The sequence below is a fragment of the Pseudopodoces humilis genome, chromosome 1 (genome assembly GCF_049639895.1).
Source record: "Pseudopodoces humilis isolate 2021_Gansu_Grassland_sample_001 chromosome 1, ASM4963989v1, whole genome shotgun sequence".
NCBI classification, from domain to species: Eukaryota; Metazoa; Chordata; class Aves; order Passeriformes; family Paridae; genus Pseudopodoces; species Pseudopodoces humilis.
The window spans coordinates 8,649,367-8,676,454 of NC_142200.1; the positions used below are offsets into that span (position 1 = coordinate 8,649,367).

The following is a 27,088-nucleotide window of genomic DNA, read 5'->3' on the forward strand; positions in this document are numbered from 1 at the left end:
GGAGAGGAGAGGAGAGGAGAGGAGAGGAGAGGAGAGGAGAGGAGAGGAGAGGAGAGGAGAGGAGAGGAGAGGAGAGGAGAGGAGAGGAGAGGAGAGGAGAGGAGAGGAGAGGAGAGGAGAGGAGAGGAGAGGAGAGGAGAGGAGAGGAGAGGACTTCATTCATCTATGTGTTCTGTAGTCTACATATGTGCCTTATTTGGAAGTTCACATCTGGTTTTCCCTAGATATATCCTATTCCCCAAAATGTCTGAAATTTGGTGATAAGTAGCTTACATAACTAACATTATCTTCTTTAGTTCAATAAGATTTCAGTATTTACAATCCTGTAAAGCAAAAGAAAAGTGAAAAATTGTAGCTGTGCTTCAGAGTGATTAGGAGTGATATATTCCAATAGTGGACAAAGCCTTCTAATTTAAAGGGGACTGAGGGCAAGAGGGCACGATAACAGTATTTTAGTACAGAAAGATTATTACAGAGAAAGCAGCAATCAATAATTATCCATGCCCAATTTGAAAGGATAAAAAGAAGGTTTAATTTGCAGAGAAACAGATTTGGGTTGGATACTTGCAAAATCTGTCAAAGCCGTTAAACTGATGAGCCATTGAAGCAGGGACATTCTAAAATCTCCCAGGGGATGATCTAGGGCTTTTGTGAAAGAATTTTATTACTTTTTGAGGGCTTGCCTGGCTGTACTAAGATGTGGTTAGTTAGAGCAGAGTGCTAATGATCATGATTGCAGGTTCAATCCCCATATAGGCCAGTCACTTCAGATCCTTGTGGGTCCCTTCCAACTCAGAGTATTTGGTGAAATTCTGTGAAAATTCTAGGGTTAATTATATTATGACAGACCTGGAAAAAGCACTTCTGTGTATATGTATGTATCTCCTTATACACTAATACTAGAAGTATTTGTACATTAATATATGTATTATGTAATATAATATGCCACTGATACACTGAGTTTTTACACTAATAGTAAACTAATATACATGGATACTTTACTAATAAATGTGAAAGATATACATTATAAATAAACATGTGCATGTATATAAACATATGTCTCAAATGTTTACTCTTCCTGAGTGTTCTTGAAACACAGACAAGACTAATTAGAAATGTTGAATACGTTCTCCAGTCTTCCTAGTCTAGAGGACCAGTTTGAATGGCTGCATGTCAGCTTCTTTTATTCTTCCTTACCTTATCCAGAGGTGTCCTGGACTCTGGACTGAGGTTGATAAAGTGAATTATCACAAATGGCCTGAGCTAGAATTTTTAGAGAGGGGAGTCACATATTAAATAACCAGTTATGCAGATCTTTAAAGAGGGCATTGTGAAATACCAGTTCAGACTGATACTGACACTTTGGTTTCCTCTTTGTTTTAGGAACGGCTGGTGCTCTCTGTGTTACCACGGTTTGTAGTCCTGGAAATGATAAATGACATGACCAACGTAGAAGATGAACATTTGCAGCACCAGTTCCATAAGATTTACATTCATCGTTATGAGAATGTCAGGTGGGTGGAGTAGCCTTTCTGTAATGTCTAAGGTTTCAAAAGTTGCTAAATTACTCTTTTCTGAGGGTTTCCCTTCTGTTGCTTTATTCATTTGTAAATTAGAAAATTAGTGTACCCTTGTTTAGTATTTGAGCAGAGAAGCACTTTGATGCCTTCTTTTACTCATCAGGATGGCTGGATGTCATGGCAATGCCAAGACTCATTTGAACTAAGCACTGAGGCTGCACCATTTGTGCCTTTTTTTCACTTTTTCACACTTAGTCCACTTAAGCAGTCAGGATTGCACAGGAAGGGGAGCCCTGCCTACATGTGAACACATATTCTGCCACAAACTGATGGTTCACCCCATACTCTGAAGAATGAGATGGAAATTTGTAAGATGTTCTCAAAGATGGCGACCTAATTTATATGGTTCCTCTAATTTATAGCCATTTTCCGTTAATCATTATTATTTATTATTTTAATTATTATTAATAATTATCATTATTTTCTTAATCCCATTTCCTTTCTTTATTCCTCTAATTTTTTTCTTTCCCAAAGTTAGTTATCAGAAGGGTGATAATTATCCTATGAGCTGCTACTCAAGGTAGTTGAGTCCTAATTGTCCTAATTGTAAATTTACACCAGAATGATCAACTTCCACTCCACGACACGACATAATCCTGTTTTTATTTTATTTCCCAAAAATCAGAATATTTTGTTAAGACAATAGCATTTTCCATAAGCCTTTCCCAGGTCACAAGGGTAAACTATTGAGTGACCATCTTTAAAATTATCATTGAAGGAAGTGAAAAATAAGCATAGATATGATGGTAGATAGTTTGCTTGGGAAGCATGTACTTTGCCTTTCAATGAAACTAAAATATAACTTTGTCTGGACAAGTTCAATAAAAATAATTTGCACTTCTGCAAAAGAATAAATTGATTATCTGCTGCTTCTGTGGCCATGCAGTAGCTCAGATATGTTATTTTATTAAATCTGATTGAAAGTATCAAGGACCCTCATAAAGGTTTGAGTTGCACTAAATGAAAATGTCTTCCATTAACCTTTTTCATACTCAGAGTAAGTGTTCCTGTAGAAGAATCAAAATATGGAGAAGATGGCCCTTTTGTTTTAATGGAAAAGGGTTGTAGACAGGGTGAGAAGTCAAAACATGTTTTATGCTTGAAAGAGATTTGAAATTAAAATTCTGCATGCTTTAAAATATAGATACTGGTTGGCTTCTATGCATGCTGTCAGAAACAAGATAATTTTCAAAACTAAATTTCATTCACCTTATTTTTTCCCTAAATATTCAGTACTGAACACTACCTAAACCAATGTTAGATGTAAAAGTAGTACGCAGTTAGAAATTTGTGTTGGTTTGGAAATTAAAAGTGTAGAAACTAGTAGTTTCTACTACCTTTAGAAGTCCATACATTTAAAGATGTGCTATATTGTCAGTAGCCAACCTTATCATTACTGTATTTCTTATTGGTTACATTAGTAATTCTCAGACGCTGTCAAATTATGATCTTATTCACCACAATCATCAGCTAAAGTGAAACAAAATCTTCTGCTACTCAGATCATAACACCAGTTATTAGTTGACTTTCAAGTGCTAACAAGGTTTGTGCCATAATGATATGTGTTTTTTGGAACATCACTACTTTATAAAGCAGCCAATACTTGCTTTGCCTAATAAGTCCTGAGCTATTGTATGCTTTGTTCTGGGTGGTATCCTGCACACCACAGACTTTGTGTGTGCTAATGTTTCTCTGTATATAATCTATGTATAATGTGATCATTCTAAGCACAGTAAGTAGCCAAAAGACAATAAAACTAAATGGATGTTGAAGCACAGGTTAGAAGTCTGTTTGCAAATAATTTGCTAATGGGGTTCCTATCATAACTTCAGGCAAACAAGTTGATACACCTAAATTCAAAGTATGATCATTGTAAAGTCAGTAGAATGAAAAAAGAATTATCCAATTAAGATTCATACTTTACAAAGAGCACTACAGTCCTAACTTGGGTACTTCTACTAAATGCCTAAAATTAGATGCAATAAAACTGGCCTTAGCCTGGTGTATATCAAGACTGTCACAAATCTGTCTGTAGTCTTGTGTGATTTGAAAATCCACAATTTCATGACTCCTATTTTTGACAGAACTTTTTCTCACTCTTAGCAGTGCTTTTTTAGTCCCTTCAATATTTATATTCAGTATTCCAGAATGCAGAGAAGTCTAGAGCAAAGGTCGTGTGACTTCAAAGGTAGTAAAATGACCCTTCCACTAGTAAAATGCTAGAAGGTAACTTAAAACATTCAGTAATTAAAGGAAATAGATGGAAATATTTATGTGTTTTCTATTTTTTTTAGCATTCTTTTTGCAGATGTTAAAGGATTCACCAACCTTTCCACAACTCTGTCAGCCCAGGAGCTGGTCCGAATGCTGAATGAACTCTTTGCCAGATTTGATCGACTAGCACATGTGAGTTAAACACAATTTTCAAAAAGACAAAATCAATTCCATGTTTGGGAGTTTTTGGAAATACCCTCTGATCCCTCTGAACAATATATATCCAGATTCTCCCCACTGGGATTTTATACAGCAGTTGAGATTGGAAGATGCTGACAAAGTTCTATGAAAGATGATGAGTTCTGATAGCAAATGAAAGCTGAGGCTGTCATCAGAACTTTGGGCTTCTGCAGTGCTGGACTACACAAAGAATGGTGTGAAAGGAAACCATCTACAACAGCTTCAAAGGAAGCTTCATATTTTGGATCTTTGCTCATTTTTTTTAATTTTTTTTTTTAAGACAATAGCTTTATTTTGTCTTCTGCAAATTTTAATTCTTCTTGAAGAAGATTAAAAGACGTATTCATTTAAGGTCATCTAATCAGTTCCCACAGTCTTTGCAGCGGTTAGTTACTAGCAGGGTTTACAGTCTTTAGACTGGGTTCTATCTAACTCAACAATGATATTAATTAAACACAGCAGAGGAAATTATTACACCAGGAAAATGAGTTGCTACTTAATTAATGCTGATCAGAAAAAAACATAAAGCACAAAAATACAAGTAGAACACGTGCTCAGTTTTGCTTGGCTTGTATATTTCATTCTTTTTCATATTTCCTTGGTCAAAATTTAATTTAATATGGCTATCTTTAGGTGTCAATATCTGAGCTGAGTATTAAGGCTTCTAAATGAAGGCAATGAAGTACATTTAATGGAGTTTATCTTATCATTTATCCAGTCAAGTGCAGGTATATAGTATGGGAAAATGCTAATTTCACTCTGAAGATCATAGACTATGCTGTCTATTTACTATAAAGAGAACATAAAGCAGCTTGGTCTGATGCACAAATTTACATCCCTCATTGGCTTTTATACATTTCTGAATCAGGTTTATGGGGTATTTGTACACATACTACACAGTATCAGTAAGATCCTTTTGGTTTTCTCTCCGCTTACACATTAAAGTCAAGAAAGGCAAGACTTCCATAAATATATATGTATATTTTATTCAGCTATTTTTATCTCAAATAACAAGGTGTTCTCTCTTGTACAGAGTGATGTCATAACCCTTGGCCTGGGCAGTGGTAAATTAGTAAATGCAACCTACAGTATTTGCTTTGCAAACAAAAACCCCTCATCAGCTCTGATCTACACAGTAAAACAAGACAGGTGAAAGAACTACCTCAGTCCTGCCTTTTAGAAAGCTTATAGGAGTAATGTCTGCTTTTGGATGGCTTAACAAAAATAGCTACTTTAACTGAAGAAACATATTTTACACCAAATTGAATTTATGTATGCCACAGAAATATTTTAGGAAGATTATGTATATAAAATGCTTTATTGCCTTACTTTACATTTCAATTTTGGCTAGCATTCATGATCATTAACCATATTTTGTAATCATTCCATAAGCTATATTTAACCAATAGTGAATTTGTATAGAATGACTACATCCAGTAAAGGAGTTAGAAACAAGGAAGGCATTTACATTTAAAAGTCTAATCCAGTGAAACTTCCCTCACTCGCTACTTAACCCTGAAGTCAATTTCCTGCTTGTTTTTTTATTTTATGAGAACTGAAAATTTTGCATCTTTAAATGCCTAGACATTTTCCCCTTCTCTGTGCCTTGTCACAAATCTCCTACTTAAACCTTCTATAAATCTTTCTCTTGGAGTTCTAAATTCATAAATCTTCCTGGAGAACATTGAATGTCCCACACAGTAGTAGGGATCCCAAAAATGTAGGTGAGTTTATTTTAAAGAAGAAGTAATAAATATATCAATCTGTTTTACATAGCCAAGAATTTCTTATCCAGAAATCTGTGGTTAGGGATGAAAGAAAATCTGTGTCTGCAAAACTTCATTATCAGGACAATCACTTCTCAAATGAATGTTCCAGTCACTGAATTCAAGACCCTAGGCTCCTTCATGCATTTCCTTTCCTAGTCTGGGAATTTACTTCTCTTTTTAACACATCACTGATTAAACTAATCCACAGGTCTAGAACAACCTTCTGAAAGGTGGAAGACACAGGGAAGAATCACTGCAGAAATTGAACAGATTTGCCTACAAAGATTAGACTGATATGATCATGAATAATTAAAATTTGGTAAAAAGAAATACATTTTGAGTGTGTTCCTTATCTGTGGGTTCTGTGACCTGGCTCTCATGCTACCTGACAAAAGAGATGCCTAACAGAGAGGAACCTCTCTTGCTTCCTTAGAAAGGGTTTGCTGTTTCTGTCCAACTCAAGGGGACAAATTCTCCCTCTGCACTTTGCAGGGAACCAAGACTCCTCACTGGACTCTTATGGAGGGAACCAGCTGCATAAAATAAAAGGCTCTAAATCTTACATTGAACTTCACCTTTTCCTTTGGAAAATTTTGGAAATGGATACTTAGTGGTCCTGAATTTTAAGGACTTGTGATTTACATGGACCTATCAACCTACCCATCTAATATTGCATAAATATTTCACACCTGGTAAAGGCATATCTTTTGAAAAAATTCCTGTCTTCATCTGAATGCACCAAAAGATGGTCTTAATTAATTTTTGTCCATCTTGGTAGTATATTACCGTGCCTTACTCTCACTGTTGATTCACGTATGGATTTTTCTCGTTTGAATTTTTCTGACTGATTTTCATCCATTGATTCTTGCTATGGCCTATTATTCCCAGACAAAAGAACCACCTTGTAGCTGCTGACTTTCTCTGGGAATGCATCTGGATGATATGATCAAGGTGCTTGTCAGGTTTCCTTTTGATAAAAGAAACAGACCAAATTCATGGCAAGGTTTTTACTCTGTAAAGTTTATTCCTTCAAATAGTTCTGGGAACTACTTCTCTGGAACACCTCCTGTTTTTGAGAATCCCTTTTAAAGCACTGAAAAGAGTGTTCCTGGACTAATCTCCTTGAGTGTGGTGGAGGCAGATCGTCACCATTGCTCCTAATTTCTCTTTCCTCTATTGCTGTCCAAGTCCATGTTTCTGAACATTCAGTGATAACACTATTGCACTGAGAAATATTATTTTGGGGTTTTCTGGTCTTGCTGTCACATTGTGACTTCCATGTCTGCGTGGTAATTGTTTATTTTACTAGACCTACTCTTTTTGTAGATGTTATTAGCTATAGCTTCCTACTCACCTCGACAGGACTTTTGGAATGTGGTCTTTTAAGGGCCTCCCTAAAAGGATCTTTCACTAAGGAGGATTATACAATCACATCTAGATTTCAGATCTATCAGTTAACTGGTTCCTAATCAGCTTAACTAGAGTTATCATATCTCTTTAATATAGTCACTGTTACTCAGACTCCTGGGATTTGCTAAGAATTACCATCAAAGCAAAGAGGTCAATTGCAGAAAGCTTGAGGCAGTTTCTTTATATTTTAAGTAAAAAATGTATAAATCCTTATTAATTTCTAAATAAAAGTATTAAATTATAATCTCATATAAAGGATTGTTGGATCTGCTCAAACATCCTGTATAAATCATATAATATTAAAGAAGACATTTTCACAGCATACTGAAAAATATAATTTGGCTAAGTTTCTTTTTTTTTCTTTCACTTATTAAGCTTTATTAAGCATTACAGAAGTAATGAGAACTGATTTTTTTTAATCTTCCCTAAGTTACATCAAGTTTTATGGCATACACTGATGCATATAATTAATAACAAAAAAAAAAATCTGTAATATCTGTATCATTACCACAGAACACTCTGAACAAAAATTAGAGCTCAGTTCAATATTTCTTCCAAGAAAAAAATATAACAATATGTTATGTACATCTACTTCCCATTTCTAATACTCTGTGATATTTGTAAAAGATTTATAGCTATTAAATAGAAAAGTGACATTTAAAAAGAAGAAAAATAAGTTGGCATAAAACAGAACTGAAGAAAACATTTCCTTATATCTACTTCATCTACTGAAAGGCCTAAACAGAAGCTTAATTAATATTAATACTTTCCTTAGGCAGAAATTTTGAGAAAGAGAAGGGAAATAAGATGACATTCAGCAAGATACCTAAAAAAAGTCCTATCTTGGTGAAATAATAGTTATTTTTGAGGTTTGTTTTCCCTCTGCCTTCTCTGCAGTGCTAGATATCAGCCAATACCATGACTTAAATTATCATATTTTTAAATTCACTTACACTCTTTGTAGATTCAGTTTCAGACATGACAAAGAGGAAAGAGTAAAATCCTAAAATAAAGGAGCTTATTAAAGGACTGATGAGGTTTTGTTTATTTTTTTCTAAGGAGGAAATCTTTTTCTGTAACCTTGGTTAAATTGTCTCCTGTGATGTTGCAGACAAGGCATCAAAAATTCCTTCAGCAGTGCATGACCAGTCTTACTTGTTTCCAGGAGTGGAAACCAACCTGGCTACCAGGCTCCACAAGAAAACACTACCCCATAGCCCCAGTAAAATACCTGCACCTGCTGTTCTCAGGAAGCAAAGACTGGAGGGTTTTGAGGGCTTTTCTCTTTCTTTGATAAAGAGACTCCCATTGTAGTGCTTCACTTTCCCAGGCCACATTTCAGCACTGAGCTGGCAGTGCTTTGCTCTGTGGTGAAATTATCTGCAAGCATTTATCCCACAGGGTTACAGAGACTTCCTAAAATCCGTTTAAACATATATGCCAGGTGTGAATTTTTTTCATGTGTATATGTTTGGGGTGCTGCAGAAAGAAACACCAGAGTTCTGGAAGAAGCAGAGTTTCTGGATTACAAGTGTGCACATATAATATTTAGCTCATCATAAATACATTGTATGATCTTACAGTAAAGGGGTGGATTGAATGCTTTTTTTGCAGTGCTTAATTCTGAGGTGCTTTTTCCTCCCAAACAATGTCAATAAATAATTGTGTAATACTAATGAATAAACAACCTTGTTTACAATGTTCTCCCTACATTTACAGTTTTCCAGGTGGTAAAGAGCCCATCAAAAGACTGAAACAGTCAAATAAACCCCAGCCCACAACACCCTTTTAGAAGAGATAGTATGTAGGTTTTTTATGAAAAAAATAAATAAATAAATAAGTCTGATGAAAATAACAGGTTAAATACAATTTGTTTTAAATTTTCCCGGTGATTTATAAACTAAGAATTACTCAAATTATTCAACCTTCCCCAAAAAGAGGCTCCACTTTGTGACTAAATTAGGATTTGAATTAAATTAGGCTTCACAAGTATATTCTTGGGAATTCTCCAATTCACCCTTAATGGACTCATAGAATAATTAAGGTTGGGAAAGAGGTCTAAGATTAGCCATTTACCTAGTACTTCCAGGGCCACTACTAAACCATGTCCCTAAGCAGCACATCCACATGTCTTTTAAATAATTTCAGGGCTGACAATTCAATTGCTTTCCTGAGCAGCCTTTCCAATGCTTGGCAACCCTTTAGCTGAAGAAATTTTACCTAATATCCAACCTAAATCTCTGCTGCTGCAGCTTGAGGCCATTTCCTCTTGTCCTGTCTCTTGTTACTTAGGAGAAGATGCTGACCCTCACCTGGCCACAACCTCTTCCTTGGCCACCTGGGCACACCCTGGCTCATGTTCTAATCTTGTTGACTAGTGTCCCACGTACCTGAAACAATTAAGTTCTAGAAACTCCTAAGGGTCAGAATTTCCATGCAGTATTGTTCCTGCCTGAATCTTTCTCATGGGGATTTCTGTCCCTCAAATTGCTTAAAGCACAGTCTTATAATTAAAACAAGCTGGTGAGGCAAATTCCTCACCAGACACAACAGGCATAGCAGTTTTCTTCTACAGTATGTCAAGGAACAAAGCTGTTGATATAATATATTAAAAAACTTATTCACCAACGTACCTCAATTCCTTCTGCAGCATGAGAGACTTCAAACCTACTTTTTTTCTGGCAACACAGAGAAAATCTAACCACCCCATTATAAGTTATTCCAAAGGAAAAAAAACTCTTTCCTTATAAGCTATGTTAAAATACGTAGAAAGTTTTTAATATAGGGGCCATACTTATGTATTCCCTACTTCAGGCAAAAGAAAGACTGCCATCTTTTTCCCATTATGTGTATAAAAACCAAAACCAATCTTTGTAACTATGTACCATATTCTCCTTTTTGCCTGCATGACCCAGCTTGAGAGCCCCCCTCCACCTCTCAAGGTCCCAGTTTTGTTTTCCAAAGTGACAGAGCTGCAATAGAAGGAATTTGGATGGATCTGTCTCACCAACCCACTCTAAAACAGACTGCTGATTAAGAGCTTTGGCCTAGCCCCCATTCATGCTGACAAATGAGGTTTATCCGGATTTCCTCTGCCTTTGGCACATGTTTCAGGAACTGAGCTATTGTACACAAAGGCCAAGTCCCTGCCTCCTCCCCCTGTGGCTGCCTTTTAAAAGAAGGCTTACGTGAATGATTTCTCTTTGTTCTGTAGTTCGGTTGCAGTAATTTTTCTTCCTCAAAGTTCTAAATTTTTAGCTTGAAGTTATAAAAATCACAAAAAAATTTTGACTTTCTGTCGTCTGTTTGCTATCCTATGGGTTTCCCTTCAAAATTAGGGGAAATTATTAATTCAGCACTGGCAGAACTGAAAAATGGCATAGTTTATAAAACAAAATCACTTCTTTTCCCTTGTCAGAAATTTAGCCCAAGGAAACAAGAAATATTGATGAAGTCTCTGACTCTTTCAGTAACTTGATATTTGAGTAACTCATTTCAGCAGCTCCACCTTATGCCGATTTGCTTTTTTTCCTTTCCAGTCACTAGGGGTATATTTAATAAGCTGAAACATAAATCATTCACCACATACGAGGTAATTATTTATGAAAAATCTGCATAGTTTCTTTTTCTCTGGATTTAGGAATTGGAAAAAGGTTTCTTATCAATTGCCACTGAATTAATCTAGAATTATTATTAAAAATAGTTAGGTGTTTGAGTCTGTTCAAATTCCCCAGGCAAAAACTCTGATTTAAATTGTCTTGGCAGAATCAGGCCCTTAATCTTTCACTTGTAGCAAATGAAAAGCTTCAAATAAGGGGAGAAAAGAGCCCCTATTTGTGACATGCTGAGATTTTAATTAATCCCTTCAATTAATGCTATTAATGAGTGAGTATTAGAAGGGGGAGGTTGATGGATTCTGATGTGAATGGCTGTATAATATCAACAATACATGCCCAAGGACAACTTCTAGAATTGCATGTGAAAAAGGGAAGAGGAATAGAATAAATTAAAGAGGAGCTAATAGCCTCACAACAGTGTAAGGGTTTAAAACTGTTGTGAAAAATATTTCCTGTATCAAAGTTCTATGTTCCATTGTATGATAATTTTCTCTTATTTAAATAATTAACTCATTGTACAGTTTCTTCATACATATTTAAATTTTTCATTCATTTTCATTGAATATCAGCTTTCCACTCTTAGATCAATTGCAGTGAGATGATTTTAGGAAGTGGGCTTGAGCTCTACAGCGTGAGGAAAATCTTGATTGCTGCTAATATCCTTTTATACCACTGAAAAGTGATATAAAATAAAGTGGTATAAAATGACAAAACTCAGTCTCTGATTTAAAACTAGAGCATGGCTGCCCACATTATCCATGAATCTAACCTTAATGCTCTCCCACAACCATTCTGACAAGGCTTTGAGTCTAAACTGTAGATGTGATTAAGCTGCCGAGTTATCCGAGGGATTCTCAGGACCAGGCAGTTCACCTTTGCCAAAAGCAGATACCATTAGCCCCCGTCCTTCCTGAGAGTCGTTGAATTATCTTCCTCTAGATGAAATATTTCCAGTGATAAAAAGCCCATAATTTACTTTTGAAATGAGTATGTTGGGAATAATTAGGGAAGAATAAAGAATGCAAAAGCTATGTAGTCAAGCTGAAACACAGATCACATTTAGCAGCCATAATAATTTGATTAACAGGGGAAAAAAAATAGGAAGACAAGGAGTCATTTAAAAGCTCCCTGTGGTTTTGTGTGCCAGTAGAGACACCTTGCCTGACCCCTGCAATGTTCCACAGGACATAAATCTTATGTGATATTTGCTAATCCTGTGTGGGTGTTTCACATACCCAGGGTCTTGCAGATACATGGTGAGTTTAGGTACAGACAGCTGAAGTGCAGCCCAGCCAACTGCTTTAGCTGTGAGCTGAATTTGTCCTCAGGCTTCCCTGCCTGCCTTGCCTGGCTCTCCCTGGGCTGCAATGGCAAGCTCCACTGCTAGCTGGCATGGGGACACCCAACACCTCCTCTTGGCTATGGCACTCCTGGAGGACTTCCTGAGCTCTGGCAAAGGAGTCAGGTGCCACCACATGACAAGAAAAAGAAAACATTTGTAAGTAGCTGAATGCATTTCCTGTGTCACACACGTGCACTCACACTTGCTTATATCAGACCCTCATTAGCAGATCTTGCTAATTAAGATTCTTATTCTTACAGAAAGCACATCCCTCTGAAGTTGTCTGCTTTATTCTGAATTTCAGACATGCAGGAAGGTGATATAAGCATCTTCTGAATTTACTGGAATCAGTACTTTAGCCAGTTTAAGTGAGGCATTAAGAATCAAACAACACTCTTATCCTGTTGAAGACTACAGTCTTTAACTGTGCTGAAATAAAACCTCACTTAATAGGGGTTTCCCATATCATCAGATAGGTATAATGTAAAAGTTGAAAAATGTAATTAAAAAATTAAAATACAATAATACTTGAGATATACCTTTCTTCTTTCTTTTCTTCCAGTCTTTCTTTCTTTCCTAAAAACTGACCATTTTTCCCTTTTTTCTGCTCAATTCTACTGTGAGGTTATTATTTGTAAAGTATTTGTAGTGGCTCTGAATAGAGTTAAAGTGCTGCCTTTTGATTTATTCCACCTCAGTCAAACCAATATGACATTTTACACAATCCTTTTACTTTGTAGATGTAAAAGAAAACATCACTTATAGGAAAAATCAATTGAATGAGACCTTTAGAAAAGCCAAAGAACTCTAGAATCTGTGGTTTATATTTTCATCTCTTTGCATTTTGTCTAAATGAGGAGCACGGAGAGAAGCTTAAGGAGCTTACTGTTTGACATGCACTGATTTATGCCATTCAGTCCTACCTACTCACCAATTAACTTTTATATTTCATAGTTTCACCCTTTAGTTTAAAAAAATAGGTAGAAAATGTGGTAAAATCAGATCTCTACTTCTTTCCATTGAGGGGGAAGTGTTTAAAAAAAAAAAATAGTTTTGGAGGGGTTTAGGATGCACAATTTCATTTGAAACCATATGAAAAATTCCCAGTGTTCTTGTGTGGGTCTGCAGAGGACCTGAAAAGAAGGAGTTGAGGAAAAAGGAGAGTCACATATGAATTTTGACCTTTTAGAAGCCTGAGTTCAGTCTGGAATTTTGTGTGAAACTCGGATAGCAAAGCACTGCACTCTGAAAGGCAGCACTGGTTTTAGCTGGAGACTTAACCAAAACTTCAAACACAGTCAGTTTCTACTGATGGTTTAAGGAGATTTTAGGGTGAATCGGCTTACTTTGGCCATGTGCCCAGAGATTTTACTCTTGCTGGCATGCTTAAGGCTTCAGCTGACTTCACAAAAAGCTTTGGGTAAAAGTGTGTAGATTTCTTGCTCCACTCCAGGATGGTTCAAGGCTTGACTGAGTTTGACTACAAAGCTTTGTTCTTCATAAGCAAACTTTGAAAGGAGCCTGTACTTGATTCCTGAGAGAACCAGCATTCTCATTTACTCCTAGATCCTACTTAAATTTTTCTTTTTAAAGGCCTGTTACTGCAGCCTTTACTGATTGATTATTAATACTACACTCAATATTTCAATGACTCTCCACCATAAAAACTCTTCTTTGACACGACTTGTCATGCTCTCTGTTCCTGTGCATTGCCTTCTGTGAGGGCCCAACCAGCAGAATACATTGGGCAAATTTACAGGTAACCTTGGTCTCATGTGCTGGTCTGGGAACTGCAAAATTTCACCAACTCACGTATTTCTGCTCACTAGAAAAGGATCTATAATAATGATCAAATCACACAAAATATTATGTTTCAGTATGCAATGATACTGTTAATATGTATTTTAGAAATTAAATTCACTATTTGCTCATAGGATAAAAGATGTCTCTAGCTGGATGCCAAAGAATCATCTTTTCTCCACAGCATGAGCCTGGTTCAAGACAGCTTCTTTGAGATCCTTGACATGCAGATACTTGATCAGTTCCTTTAGCTGTTGGGAATACTTGAGTGTGACCACGGAAACTTTAGGTGGGAAGGGATTTCAGTGGGAGGAAAGAGGTTTTTCATTTATTTCCAATGTAAAAAGTGGGCTGGAAAACATGCCCTGGAGGAACATAGCCTAAATTGGGTTACTCATTATCTCAGCTGGCATTTCTGAATCCTTGGCCTATGTTCCACCTAGCTCTGATAAAACCTTTTCCCCATCAGCAAGGATGTCTCTGATTAGCATGAAAGAAAAATCACTTTACCCTTTTTTGCTGCAAATGTAAAAGTACTTTATTTCACTAGTAATATAAATCACAATTATACTAATGACAAGCAGGAAACATCCAGAAACAAGGCAGGGGGTTGGTTGGTTTTTTAACAGTATTCTTCAACCACTTTTACTTTCACCTTAAAATTATGAAAATATATGCAAATATTTTCTTTCTCTTTGATCCATTTGTGCATAGGAACATCATTGTCTCAGAATAAAGATCCTGGGGGATTGTTACTACTGTGTGTCGGGGCTCCCAGAACCTCGCCAGGACCATGCACACTGCTGTGTTGAAATGGGGCTCAGCATGATCAAAACTATCAGGTAATGCCTTTTTCTCCCCTGATTCTTTGTTTCTGGCAGAGTTCTGCACTTCTTAGCTGAGAATTCTATCGCTACACCAGTAATTATCCTGTTGGTTCCAAAATCTCAGCATTATCACTGTGAAAAGGCAGGATTTTTTGATCCATGAAATGCATGGGAACAGTTACTAAAATGATTTTATTAACCTGTGTTACTTCAGAGATGTAACACAATAGCTGTGTGTGCAACTGAGAGGTTTCACAGTTCTTGGCAGTTCTCACTTTGTACTGTTGTCAATTTCAAGAGGAGACTGAAGAGGAGGAGTCTGAATTTCTTCCTACAGTCCCTTTAATAAAATTAAATAACAATATAAACACAAAATAGACAGCTTTGGCTATCCTTTAGCTTGGAAACTAGCTCATAGACAAACTCATAAATTCTGAGATTTTCCAGATGAACAAATTTTACCTGCTAAATTAGGTTCTTGCTTAAATTCACAAGTACTGGAAGTGTTTTATTGAAGGAATGTGTTCCCATCATGTAAATATAATTATGTTGCTCTTGCATTATTGTATTTTGATGCAATTAGAATTAATAATAATCATGTTTCAGCAGCCTGTGGGTAGAGCTTGTCCAATGAATTGCCATGACATTGGCTGACATATAATACTCAAAGACATGTTTTGTCCATCTTTTTGAAACTTAAGGGTTTATACTGATATAACATATCCATAAAAAAATACTGAGTTTCTCATATTCAAATACTTTTTCTGTTGCTATCTTCCCTAAAATAGTGTTTCCTAACAAGAGCATTCTCCCCTTTCCCTGGATATTTTTCTGTCCAATCTCTTTGTCTGCTTCTTGTCCAGATCTCTTTACCTCTTTTATCTGGGTCTGTCTCATGACATACATCAGACAGTTAATGCACACTGCAGCCACGTTACTGAGCTCTTAATAGAGAAAGAATTTGACTAAAATTAATTAATGGAAAATGTAACTGAATAATGATTGTTTAACAGTGAAATCTAAGAAGGCTGGATTCAATTATCACGGGCTAAATGATGAACAAAGTAATCAATACTTTGCTTCTGGAATCCCCACAGTGAAAGGGAAACATGAATTAGAGAACACAGAGATGAAAAAAATGTACCATCATTGTTAATTTTTTTTGATACAAACATCAAATCTTTTACATTTCCTTGGTAACACCACTGCAGACAACACATTGTAAGCCCTTTTTCTTCTAAGTCAGTAAATTTCTCTCCATCTCCTTTCACACGTGGAAGTCTGTGACACCCCATGCCCTTCAATGAACAGGGTCTTGAAGGCAGTAATCCAGTAGAAATGGTGCTCTATTTTTGTATCTGAAATGACAGCAACAGTTGGTCAGAGCCATGACACCAAAGTCCGTCAGGACTTGGCTCATCCATCACAGACTAATTCAGTTCAGATTATCTCCAATTTATTTGATAACCCCAGTATATGATTTTCTGTTTATGCAATGAGGATGGTTCTTCCCCCAGGCTTTTCTGTTCAAAGTGTTGGAGCCTTATGTTGCTTATCTTCATGTGTGTTTATCAGGGAGGGCCTCACAGGGAGGGCCAATCCTGCTATTGAGTATTATAAATATTTCTGCCCACATTTCTGAGAGAATTTGGAGTTATTTACAGTCTATTAATTAGAATTAAAGAAGTACATGTCTCTCAGAATTAAGATGAAAAAACACCCTCTTTAAAATGTGAGCTTCTTTATCACATTGGTCCCCACAGAATTTTGCCATATTTAAAAACTAACGGAAGTTAAATTTTGATTATTAGAAAATTTTCTATCTTCATCAGAAGATTCCAGAAAATAAATATTTTTGAAGTCTAAAATAATAGGGAGATGATCCAAGATATGAGAAGCCATTGTTCAGATTTGAGAGCATTGAAGTTACACAGACATTTCTCTCCATTGACAGCAGATGTTTGGTAATGTTGTACTGATCAGTACAACCCTTCTGGTGAGGCAGCACCCAAAAACCCTGTGATCTCAGGATACCTTTGCTGAACACTCCTTCTATTGTCCTTGATGGCTCCATGGTCAAAGGGAATAGAGCAAGAATGTCAGATCCATTCATTGCACAACATGTAAAATAAATCTACTTGGGCAGATTGTATCACAAGGGACTTTGGAGTGTTTTCATACTGCTTGTATCCATACAGCTAAATTGTTAATTTATTGTTAATTGAGACTCTACAACTTGATTTTAAGCTTGAGTCTCACAGCTCCACTACTCTTTTTGCAGATGAAAGGAACTGTTCAGCACTCAACAAAATAATTCAAGATCATGATTTTCTCTGTAATTTTTTTTTTTGCACCACCATTTAATTTCTTAAAATCTTTGTTAAAAATCTCATAAAAGAAGCACTATCAGTGTTACTCTAATCTATGTTCTTGTTCTTTGCTCCTTTAACTGTTGGGAACAATTGATGGGCAACTTCTAACCACAGGAAGATTCCATGGAAGCTGACATTTACTCTAAAGTAAGGCAGTTTTGCTCCACCACATTTGGGCAGGAGAAAAAATCCCTTACTCCATTTGTGCTGCAAAACCCAAGGACCTGTAAATTTTGTTTATCTGCAGCTGGAAACGAGAATTAAAGTGAAAAGAACAAGCTCTTCACAAGGAGTTATTTTTACTCAGCTGGTTTTCACATCTTTTCACTTCTAGCAATAAGTCTCATTCAGTTTAATTTTATTGTATCAATGCCTGTCTGTACTGACTGTTGATGGAAATGAGATTCCAGTGGAATTTTTAGTCGCCAGATGAAAATGTTTCATTTTAACAATTATCACCCTAGCTAAGTGATTGTCAGGGATAACACCATCTTCTCAAATGTCCTTATTCCTAAAATCTGTGTGACTGGGAGCAGAGGGGAAGGGAGGTTATTGGAGACTCAGCTCCTCAGGGACTCCCTTTCATAGTGTAATGATGGAAATGGCACAGTATATATATCAGTGGAAATTCAAACAAACCTTTGTGCTGGTATATTTGTTTGGTAAATCAAGGAGTCCTGAGTTGTTTCATTTGTTGGACCATTTTCCACTAAAAACCATCTGAAAGAGTAACTATTATGACAGAATAAATGGTCCCAGCATGCAATATAGGTCAAATTCCAGAAATTAGATAACAGCTTGTCTTCATTAAAAGTCTGTAATTAGGTACTAATATTAAGGCAAATTTATGAGAGAGGGAGAAAGAGGAAAACTAAAAAAACCCAAACAAAGCCCAGAACCAAAAATACCTCAACTATTTCAGGTGACTGACTGCCCTGACAAGCTTCCTGCTTTTATCATGAAAAAACTGCTTTTATAATCTGTTGAGTACTAACAAAAACCTTGAAGTGATCAATTCTTGTTAAAGAAGTTACTCAGGCAGTAAAGGAGAGAGGAATTGCTTTCATATTCCATTATTAATAAATTATTTAATTATATGATTATATATCATTATAATTAATCCAGTTCTGGATTCCTTCCACAGATTATTTCTCCTATGACCTACAAGGCTCTGCCTATGATGCAATGAGCTCTGAGTCACAGAAGAGAGGATGTATTCACAAACCCAAAAACTAAAGCTTAACTTCATTTCTGTGTGGTGGTGGAAAAGGATATTGTTATATATTCACAAGTTCAGCCAGCACCTTTTAGACAGTTCTAAGATAGAATACAGGTTTTTCACTGAGACTTGAACATATTGTCACCTCCACATGTCCATTTCAGCCACTGACTCTGAATGGAGAGGATATCAGAATAGTTTTTCTTCCCCTGCTTTTGCTGTTGGGTGATGATATGAACTAAACCAAGTAGACATGAATAGGTTCATGTATTTCTGTAACCTCTTTCCTCTGAATGCACCATGAAACACAGTCAAGGCCATATTGGAAAAATGGTATAGAAGTGTATATATATATATATATATATATTTATATGTATATTTATATGATTATATAGATTTTTATAACATAATTTCCAAATGAAAAAGCAAATTTCTAATAATATTGTGTGTGGTCCCTTGTGCTGTATTGTTTTCCTGTCTCTCAGAGCAGATTGATGTAAGAAAGAGAAATGCAGCAGTATTAACTCTGCCCATGTAGCTGTACTTTCTGTCTGAACTCAGAACAAGTCTGTTATATTACTGACAGGTCTAACAATATGAAACTTCTCCAGGTAATTGTTTCTGCCTTCATTAGATTCCAGTTCTATATCCAAGGCAAACTCATTCTGGTGATATTTTAAACTGGGTCCTTGGGAAAATACCTACATTAAATTGTGAATTAAACTTGTGTAAAGTTCATCTATGAAGTGCTATATCGCATAAGTCACATTCAAAGTGTTCAGTAGTTTAGCATATCCTCTAACCTAGCTTTTTAAAAATAACAGATATCTCCTTCACAGGCATGACACACCTCCCAGAGTCACACTGAAAAGAACACTTACTTCATCTACTATCCTGTCATGTCAGCACCAAAAAGCATTTGCATTCCTTTAAGAAAATTCCATAATTCTGTTAAGTCCAACCAAAATGTTCCCTATATAACTGAACCTTATGATCAAAAAAGAGTTCAGTTAACAGGAGACACAGGAGATCACTTGTCCATCCTTCTGCTCACAGTAGTCAGCTAAGACCAGATTACTTACTTCAACCAGAATACACAGACTTTCTTATTTCACCTGCAAGAGGATGATAACGACCATGTTGAGAATGAGGAAGCATTCTGGGGTTGTTTTAAGTATCTAAAAGCATAGACATAGCCTTGCACCGTTGAACTGGTCGGCACAGAAGCAGCCAGTGTGTCACTCTCTATCAGCAGGGCCTGAATTCCAGGGCATTCAGATTTTTGACAGCTACAGAAAAAGTTTAAAAGCAAATTTCTGAATTTTGGGTCACCTTGTTCATGCAAATAAGAAAGGTTTCAATTAACACTCAAAAATCAAATACCCATTAAAGAATGCTGACCAGAAGGAAATGCCAAGATCCAATTAAAATCATTGATTTTTTTTTAGCTCTGGCAAGACTGAAATGAGATAAATGCCAAGAATAACAACAGCCACAGTTACCTCATCCTGGATAAGATATCAAAGCACTTCTGAGGCAAAGAGGGCTTCTTTATAGATCATCAATAAAGCATCTTTGTGCATGCACTTCGTTAACATATCTGCAGAGAGCCTGTTAAGTAGTTGAAGAAAATACATTTTTTTAATTAGAAGCTTCATTGACAGCTGAATAAATTTGAGAGAACTAGATGTGGAATACCTGAACTTTTGCAAAATGGTCTCTAAATCTTTATCTCTACATTTTTTATCTAGTACATGCTATTATTTCTGAGAATTTTTCTGAATAAGTTAGAACTACCACTATTGATGAAGGTGATCCAGGCTTTGTTATTTCAGGGTTTGTTTTTCCTTTATCTGTGTGTAAACAAGACCTCCTAAAGTATGTGGTAGTCTGGCTGCTAGGGACTTGGATTTGACCATGATTAAGTCCCCTTCTTTACATAACTGAGAAATCTTTTTCAACCCACATCATTCCCAATTTTAAATAAAAGAAATAATTATAATTCCATGACTTTTTACATACTAACAAATGACCTAATTTTTAAACTTTTTAGTTTTGCAGAGAAATTTTTAAATAAAGTGAACCATTTATTCTTTGTTCAAGAATTTATCTTACAACAAACACTTTTATGAAGATTATTGTTTCCACAGCAGGTTCTCAACAGTTCTGCTTCAGTGTTGCATTGCAAATAATAATTTGAGTGAGACTAGATCACTCTTCTGCTTTGATTCATGTGCTGAACAGGGCTGTCTAAATACATTCCAGGTTGCCTGTGACTTCATGCAGTCAGGTCCCCTCCTGCAATTATTTTCCCACCTATCAACACAGGAGCACATTGCTGTGCATGACAAGAGGAGGATGCAGACAGAGCCCTGCATGTGCACCAGCACTGCAGCAGACAGAGAAACAGAATGTTCCTCAGCCAAAGGATGCAGGCAAGAAGCCAAATCCACTGTCTGCTGATGAAGAGCTGAGATCAAATATCACCTGAGCTGCACATAAAGAGTTGCTGGGAGACTGTGAAAGGCAGATAAGGCAAGGGGGAGGGGACCTTGATTAGTGTCTGCAGTGCACTGCAGGAGCTGGTGAGGACAGCACAGCTGTGTGAGGTTTTGGACAAATGCAAAAGTCCTGTGTGTGTGATGGAGGATGCCAAAGCCCCCAGGCCATCACCACATTTTTATGACAAAGGAAAAGTTAAATCCAGCAATCCTTAGTGAACACTCTGGAAATAGAGGGGTTCATTGCCCATTTGCACCATTGTTTGTACCTGGTCTCTCCAGTGATACCTGTGTGTGTTAGTTCTCACATAAAATACAAACACAAGATCACAATTTACCATATTTAAAATTAATACAATTGACTAGACTAGACCAGACTAGACTAGAATAAAATAGAAGAATAAGCCATGTTAGTTGGAAGGGGCCTACAGTGACCATCTAGTCCAACAGCCTGCCAATTCAAGATAAAGCATGGTAAGGGCATTGTCCAAATGCCTCTTGATCATGGGCTTGGTGCATCAATCACCTCAGCAGAGAGCCTGTTTCACTGTTTGGCCACACTTCTGGTAAAGAAATGTTCCCTAAAATCTAAGCTGAACCTTCACTGGTGTAGCTTTGTGTTATTCCTGTTCATCCAGTCACTGGATCCCAGGGAGGAGAGCTCAGCATCTCCCTCTCCCCTTCCCCTCCTCAGGAAGCTGTTAGTGAGCAACGAGGTCACACCTCAGCCTCTTCTTCTCTAAACTAGACATACCTAGAGCCTTCAGCTGTTCATCACAGGGCATGACAGTTGGTAAAATAGAAATGAAATTGGTAAAACAGCATGTGTGTTTATATATGTATAGAGAAAGATTACATAAATATAGGCTATTAATATATTTTATTAAACTTAAGCCCTTCCTATTAACTGCATTGTTCAGTGAAAAGCTTTTTCTGCTCTTTTTTTTCTCTAGATATAATTATCTTTTATTTCAAGATAAGGAAATCAGATGTAAAATGAGAAATTTTATTATCTTAGTCTGAACAAAAGGAAAAGGCAGACTCGGGAAACAATCATGTGAGGAGTTGTGTGATAATTCCTCTGACAGTTATGAATGTCAGTTTAGATATTTTTGTACCATATAAAAATTCTTCAAAATAGATTAAAATCTCAGTGGTCTCATTTTTATTAGCTGCTCAGTGTGGAGGAGCTGCTGAATATCCCATCTTCCAGGGACAGGTAATTGTTTAATTTTGATATTGCAAGCCCTCTTGCTTGCTTGCAATGAAGAAATTTGTAAATGAAGATATAAGCTCTAAATATAAGAACACAGATAAATACCTTCTCAAAGCTTCTTCTTTATTATTTTATGACTAACTATTTAAAACCTTTTTCTCTTAGATATCTGAAATATGTTGGTTTCCCAATATGATAAACAGGTCTTGTAGGCTAACTACTGCACTGAGACATCATATGCCTGCCTTTCTCCAAGTTTTTATAGTATGAAGGAAAGGGAAATAAAGAATAATTTCTTATTTCCATTTTTTCACATTTTTGTGTAACTAGTTCCTCTCCATTTTATAACTTTTTTGGGAATTTTTTCCCTTGCAAACTGAGCTGATGCTCCCTTGCAACAATGAAAGCCAAAGTATTGAATGCAGTAAGCAATTTACTCTTTCCTCCTCTACAGAGGATCTGTCAAGGTCATTGCTGAGGCATCTGAGGCACTTAACTTCAGAGCAGTGAAATAGAGCTGTTTATTCTTTGCCTGCTCTGTGGTGTGATCTTGCTGTGTTTCTATTGACTGCAGTGACTGTAGAGATGAGGCCCTTTAGAGACACAGCAGGTTTGTAGACAAGCAGTAGCAATGTGTTTTTCCTGTCCTGAGCTCAGAATTTAAAGATTAATGAACACAAACTCTAATAGCATTTCTGGTGCAAACAATTATTGTCACACAAACAGGAATGGAAAAGCAGCCTTCTGAGAAATATGCTCATATGTGTTTATTTCTGAGAGGTGAAATGGTCCTCACCACCCCATAGAATGGACAAAACTGATTTTAAACTCACATGGTTGTTGTGAAAGAGCAAATGGCCAAATGTAATGAAAATAAAAAATCATTTGACAAAAAGAACTCTGGAAAATCCCAATCAATAAAATAACATCTCTTAAAAATTGAAAATTAATAAAAAATACACAAGAATATGAAAGAATAAACAGGTTTTATGAAAAAAAAATCCTCTTCTTGGACTGTTCCTATTGTTCCTGACTGTTCCATACTGTTCTAACTGCTCCATACTGTTCCTGAACCTTTTACAATGCCAAGCTAAAGCACTCAATAAGTCCAAAGAAATGCTTTCACTCAGACACCTTTTTCTCTCTCTCTTTTCCCTTTTCTATCTGATTGGAATAATAAGTGTGCCACTGAGCCATGCATGCAATTATGTGCTTAATGATAACCTGGCTTTTAGAATAATTTTATCACTACCTCTACCTTTTCTATTTGGAAAGTTCTCTCTTCATTTTACAGGCTAGACTGCACTTTACAGCTAATTGACGTTGTATTTTACATCATATCCTTTTCAAAATGATATGGAAAATTGTGGCATATATTTTCATAAGTCTTTTTTTTTTCTTTCTTTGTGTGTTTTGTTTAACAGATATGTCAGATCAAGAACAAAGCACGACATTGACATGAGAATAGGGATTCATTCCGGATCTGTTCTGTGTGGAGTGCTGGGCCTGAGAAAGTGGCAGTTTGATGTCTGGTCATGGGACGTGGATATTGCAAACAAACTCGAGTCAGGTGGAATTCCTGGGTAAGGCAAAGTGTATTTCCCACAGTCAGAAAACATTGCCAGCACATTACACTGCTAACCTTGCCAAGAGATTATCTCTCTTACATCATTTCATCAGCTATGACCTTTTTTTTTTTTCTTTTTTTTTTTTGGTATTTTGCAGTTGGTAAGGATTAGTGAGGCTGTAGACAAAAAAGGTAGAAATGATCAGCTTGTAGAGCCATTTGAAAAGACAAGACAAAAATCTTTAGTTTTCTTTGTCAGCCTTGGTTTTCTGGAAAAGATCAATTTTTGTTTTCAGCCTGCATAGTCCTCAGAAGTAGCTCAGATTTCCCAGTGAGGTGTTGACCGTTCATGAGATTTTCCAGGCTTCATTCTCCCACCTTTTTCATTCAAATGATACTATGAGGCACAAAGCTATAATTTGTTTTATTTCATAATGCACAAAATGTGGGAAGAATTATGTGTTCATAGGTCAATATGTTAATAACAAATTGTTGTAAACAGCAGGCTCTCTAGGAAGTATTCAAATAATTTGATGCTTTAGTAGATGCTTTGAGATATTTATCTTAACCTGTCTGTACGTGAAAATGTGTGGTTTTCCACTAAAAAAAAGCCTATTTTTTTCTGTGTCTGAGTGTCTGATGTGGCTGATTCACCTGAAAATTGAATGTTATTTCTGCATGATATGGCCTATATATCCTGCTAGTTTGGAAGCTGCAAATCCTAAATTTGAGCTAACAGTACTGATTGCAGGAATCTTCTGTTAACTTTCAGTTCAACCTGCCACTGATGAAAGATATGGAAAAGATCACCTAGACAATTCTAATTTTAGCCATGGAATTTAGAAGCAATAGCAGCAGACATCTTTACGTGGAAAAAAGTCTAAGTGGCGCTGTCACCTTGAATGACAGAGATTTTAAGTCATCAAAACTGAGTCATGTGCTGTCCTCCCTACACACACATCAGGATCTGTCAGAGCTGTCATGTTCCCAGGAAACTGGAAGGAAATTTGCTTCATATATTGCAAATGCAGGCCCCTTCTACAGTTCTACATAGTAAACCTTTATTCTAATATATATTCTTGGAATTAACAGAAAATGAAATTCTGCATGCTCTGAGAACAACTTCTGTGCTCTGCATATGTCACCCGTGTATAGAATTTCAGAAAAAATTTAATTGCCTGCTGCTTATCCCACGTGATAGCCCCAGATGACTAAGAGGATGCTTTGTTCAAATGAGCAAATTGATCATTTAAGTTTCACCATCCACACCTGCAAAAAGCAGAGTCTATTGCTGTTAATATGTGCAAGTCATATGGCTATTAATGAATAACCCAGAAAACGCACAGCCTTGCTGCAGATAAAATGCCTGGCAGGTTTTCAGTCTGTCAGAGCAGAGTGATTTCCTGGATATCAGTGTGCCAGCAGAACAAAGCCTGTATGTGACAGCAGTGAACCAAGTCCCTCAGAATAGAGACTTACATCAGAGTCTCCCAGTGTGCAGAGCAGATTTAATAGAGCAGTTAAGTTCATTTCAGCCTCGCCTTACTTCTCCCTGCCACCAGCATTCAAATCCCCCCACTTGTTATAATTCTGAGGACATTGCCATTCCTGGAGCAGCCTCACCAGGAAAGCTGCCCTGGGGTTATGAGTGGTCCTGCTCTCACCTCACGGTGTAAAACAAGAGCAAAAATGAACTTCAGCATTTTCCTGAGAGCATAGTGGAGAGAGGCAGCTGAGGATGGGAAACATCCTTTCACCCAGACTGAGAGCAGGAAGGAAAGGGCTCAGCTCTGCCCCTGAATGTCCCCCTGAGCCCCACGGCGTGGGTGATGCAGGGAGAGGTTGCACCTGACAGAAGGAGCACAAGCCAACAGCCCAGCTGCTGTGGGGTAAGGCAGTCAGGAACACTGAGAAAAAATTGCAATTTCTGGTTTTCTGAGAGTAAAAAACATGTTCATGACACCTCAGAAGGAAACCTTGTAAGATCATACCATGTTATTTCATTGACATTCTTCTGCCAGGATCCCATTTTCAAATAGTCTTTACTTAGTGTATGTAGGTATTAATCTCCAGTACTGAATTGCATAAATCCCAAGTAATATTTAATTTTCAATGATGTCTCAATGACAGGTATCATCTAACACTGTGGGCCTGATATGCTTTCAAGAGTAGGTCAAGCTTTTTGACTTCAATACTCAGGATCCCAATCTACTGTATTTGTATGAACTTAAAATATATACCTCCACATTTAAATTTTTTTTAAGCAAGCAGTACAAAAGGTAAAGCCAGAAAATACTTATAATCTACCAACTATTTATTACCATTTGGCCCAGTTAAGGATATTATATTAATAACTTTCTCCATACTCTGCTTTAAAGCTGTTATCATATCCATCACAAATCCATATTTCAGGGCTTTGTTACTCAACATTTCTAAATTATAATAGTTGAATCTAAAGAGAGAGATGGTCACCTTGGCAACTAGTGTATCACTTTCTCTTTCTTTTTTTTTTTTTTTAGCTTTAAGTTAATATTTAACTTAAATCAATTTAGCCTATTTGGACTTCTTAGTGCTAGGAAACGCATCATCTTTCTGAGAGGTCACATGCTTTGCTCTTTAAGTCCGGGCCAAAAGTTGCTTATATTTTTTTATATAAGAAACATTTTTGCTGGGTTTTATCATGAGTTTTACTGATTTTTCACTACAAAATACTACTAATCCATGTGATCATTATAATAGTACAACTTTAGAAAGAGAAAGTTGTACAAAACCTGGGAAGAAGCAGGGAAGTTGAGAGAGCTTAAAAAATGTCTGGGATACAAATTTTTGATCTTTTTAATTAAATGTTAATATTTAAGGCTTTACATGGACAGTTTGTGCCAAGTTCTGATACTCCTGAGTACTTCAAACTGCTAAAATACAACTAACACTTTATTTTCTTGCAATGCATATACATCACATATGCCCTTATAGTTTTTTATTCCATCAAATTATTAAGAAATTCAATTCTGTATTGGCATCCTTTGAGTTGCAGAAGGAAGCTCCCAAGGAGCATGCTGGGACATTTCCTTCACAGGAGGAAGCCAAACTGTGGTGCCTGAGAAAAGCAACTTAGCATGTGTCATCAATAAAGGATCAAGAATTTTATCTCACTCTGAATATTAGGAATCTGTATGCAAGTCTGTCTTTCAGAAAGTGACCTACACCCAAAGTTCAAAAAATGAGCTGGTTTAAAGAGTCACTCCAACTATTTGCTTGGGTTAGATAAATGCCTAATGAGCAGCTCTTACTGCATTCATGATGCTGCATTGTACAGTAGAGCACAGCTGACCATGCTGATGTATTCTAGAGGTATCTGCAATTTTCCTCCATACAGGAACTTGAAGATTCCTTAAAAATAGTTTAGCTGGAAGA

At 36.6% G+C, this 27,088-nt stretch overlaps 1 protein-coding gene and 1 long non-coding RNA gene across 3 annotated transcripts in view; one reads left to right on the top strand and one right to left on the bottom strand.

Moving 5' to 3' along the window:
* Nucleotides 1–27,088, top strand: part of ADCY8 (adenylate cyclase 8) — a 118,342-nt gene that overhangs the window by 48,249 nt on the left and 43,005 nt on the right. For both annotated transcript variants that reach the window (XM_014254089.2, XM_088053374.1), the window contains exons 3-6: nucleotides 1,384–1,514; nucleotides 3,875–3,986; nucleotides 14,687–14,814; nucleotides 23,532–23,690. In XM_014254089.2, coding sequence (XP_014109564.1) covers nucleotides 1,384–1,514; nucleotides 3,875–3,986; nucleotides 14,687–14,814; nucleotides 23,532–23,690 — 530 coding nt within the window. The remainder of the gene's footprint in view (nucleotides 1–1,383; nucleotides 1,515–3,874; nucleotides 3,987–14,686; nucleotides 14,815–23,531; nucleotides 23,691–27,088) is intronic.
* On the bottom strand, nucleotides 16,025–20,835 carry LOC148185006 (uncharacterized). Its single transcript, XR_015771848.1, has 3 exons — nucleotides 20,707–20,835; nucleotides 19,893–20,001; nucleotides 16,025–16,157 (listed from the first exon to the last, which is right to left on the bottom strand). It is a non-coding gene; the product is annotated as an uncharacterized LOC148185006 (long non-coding RNA).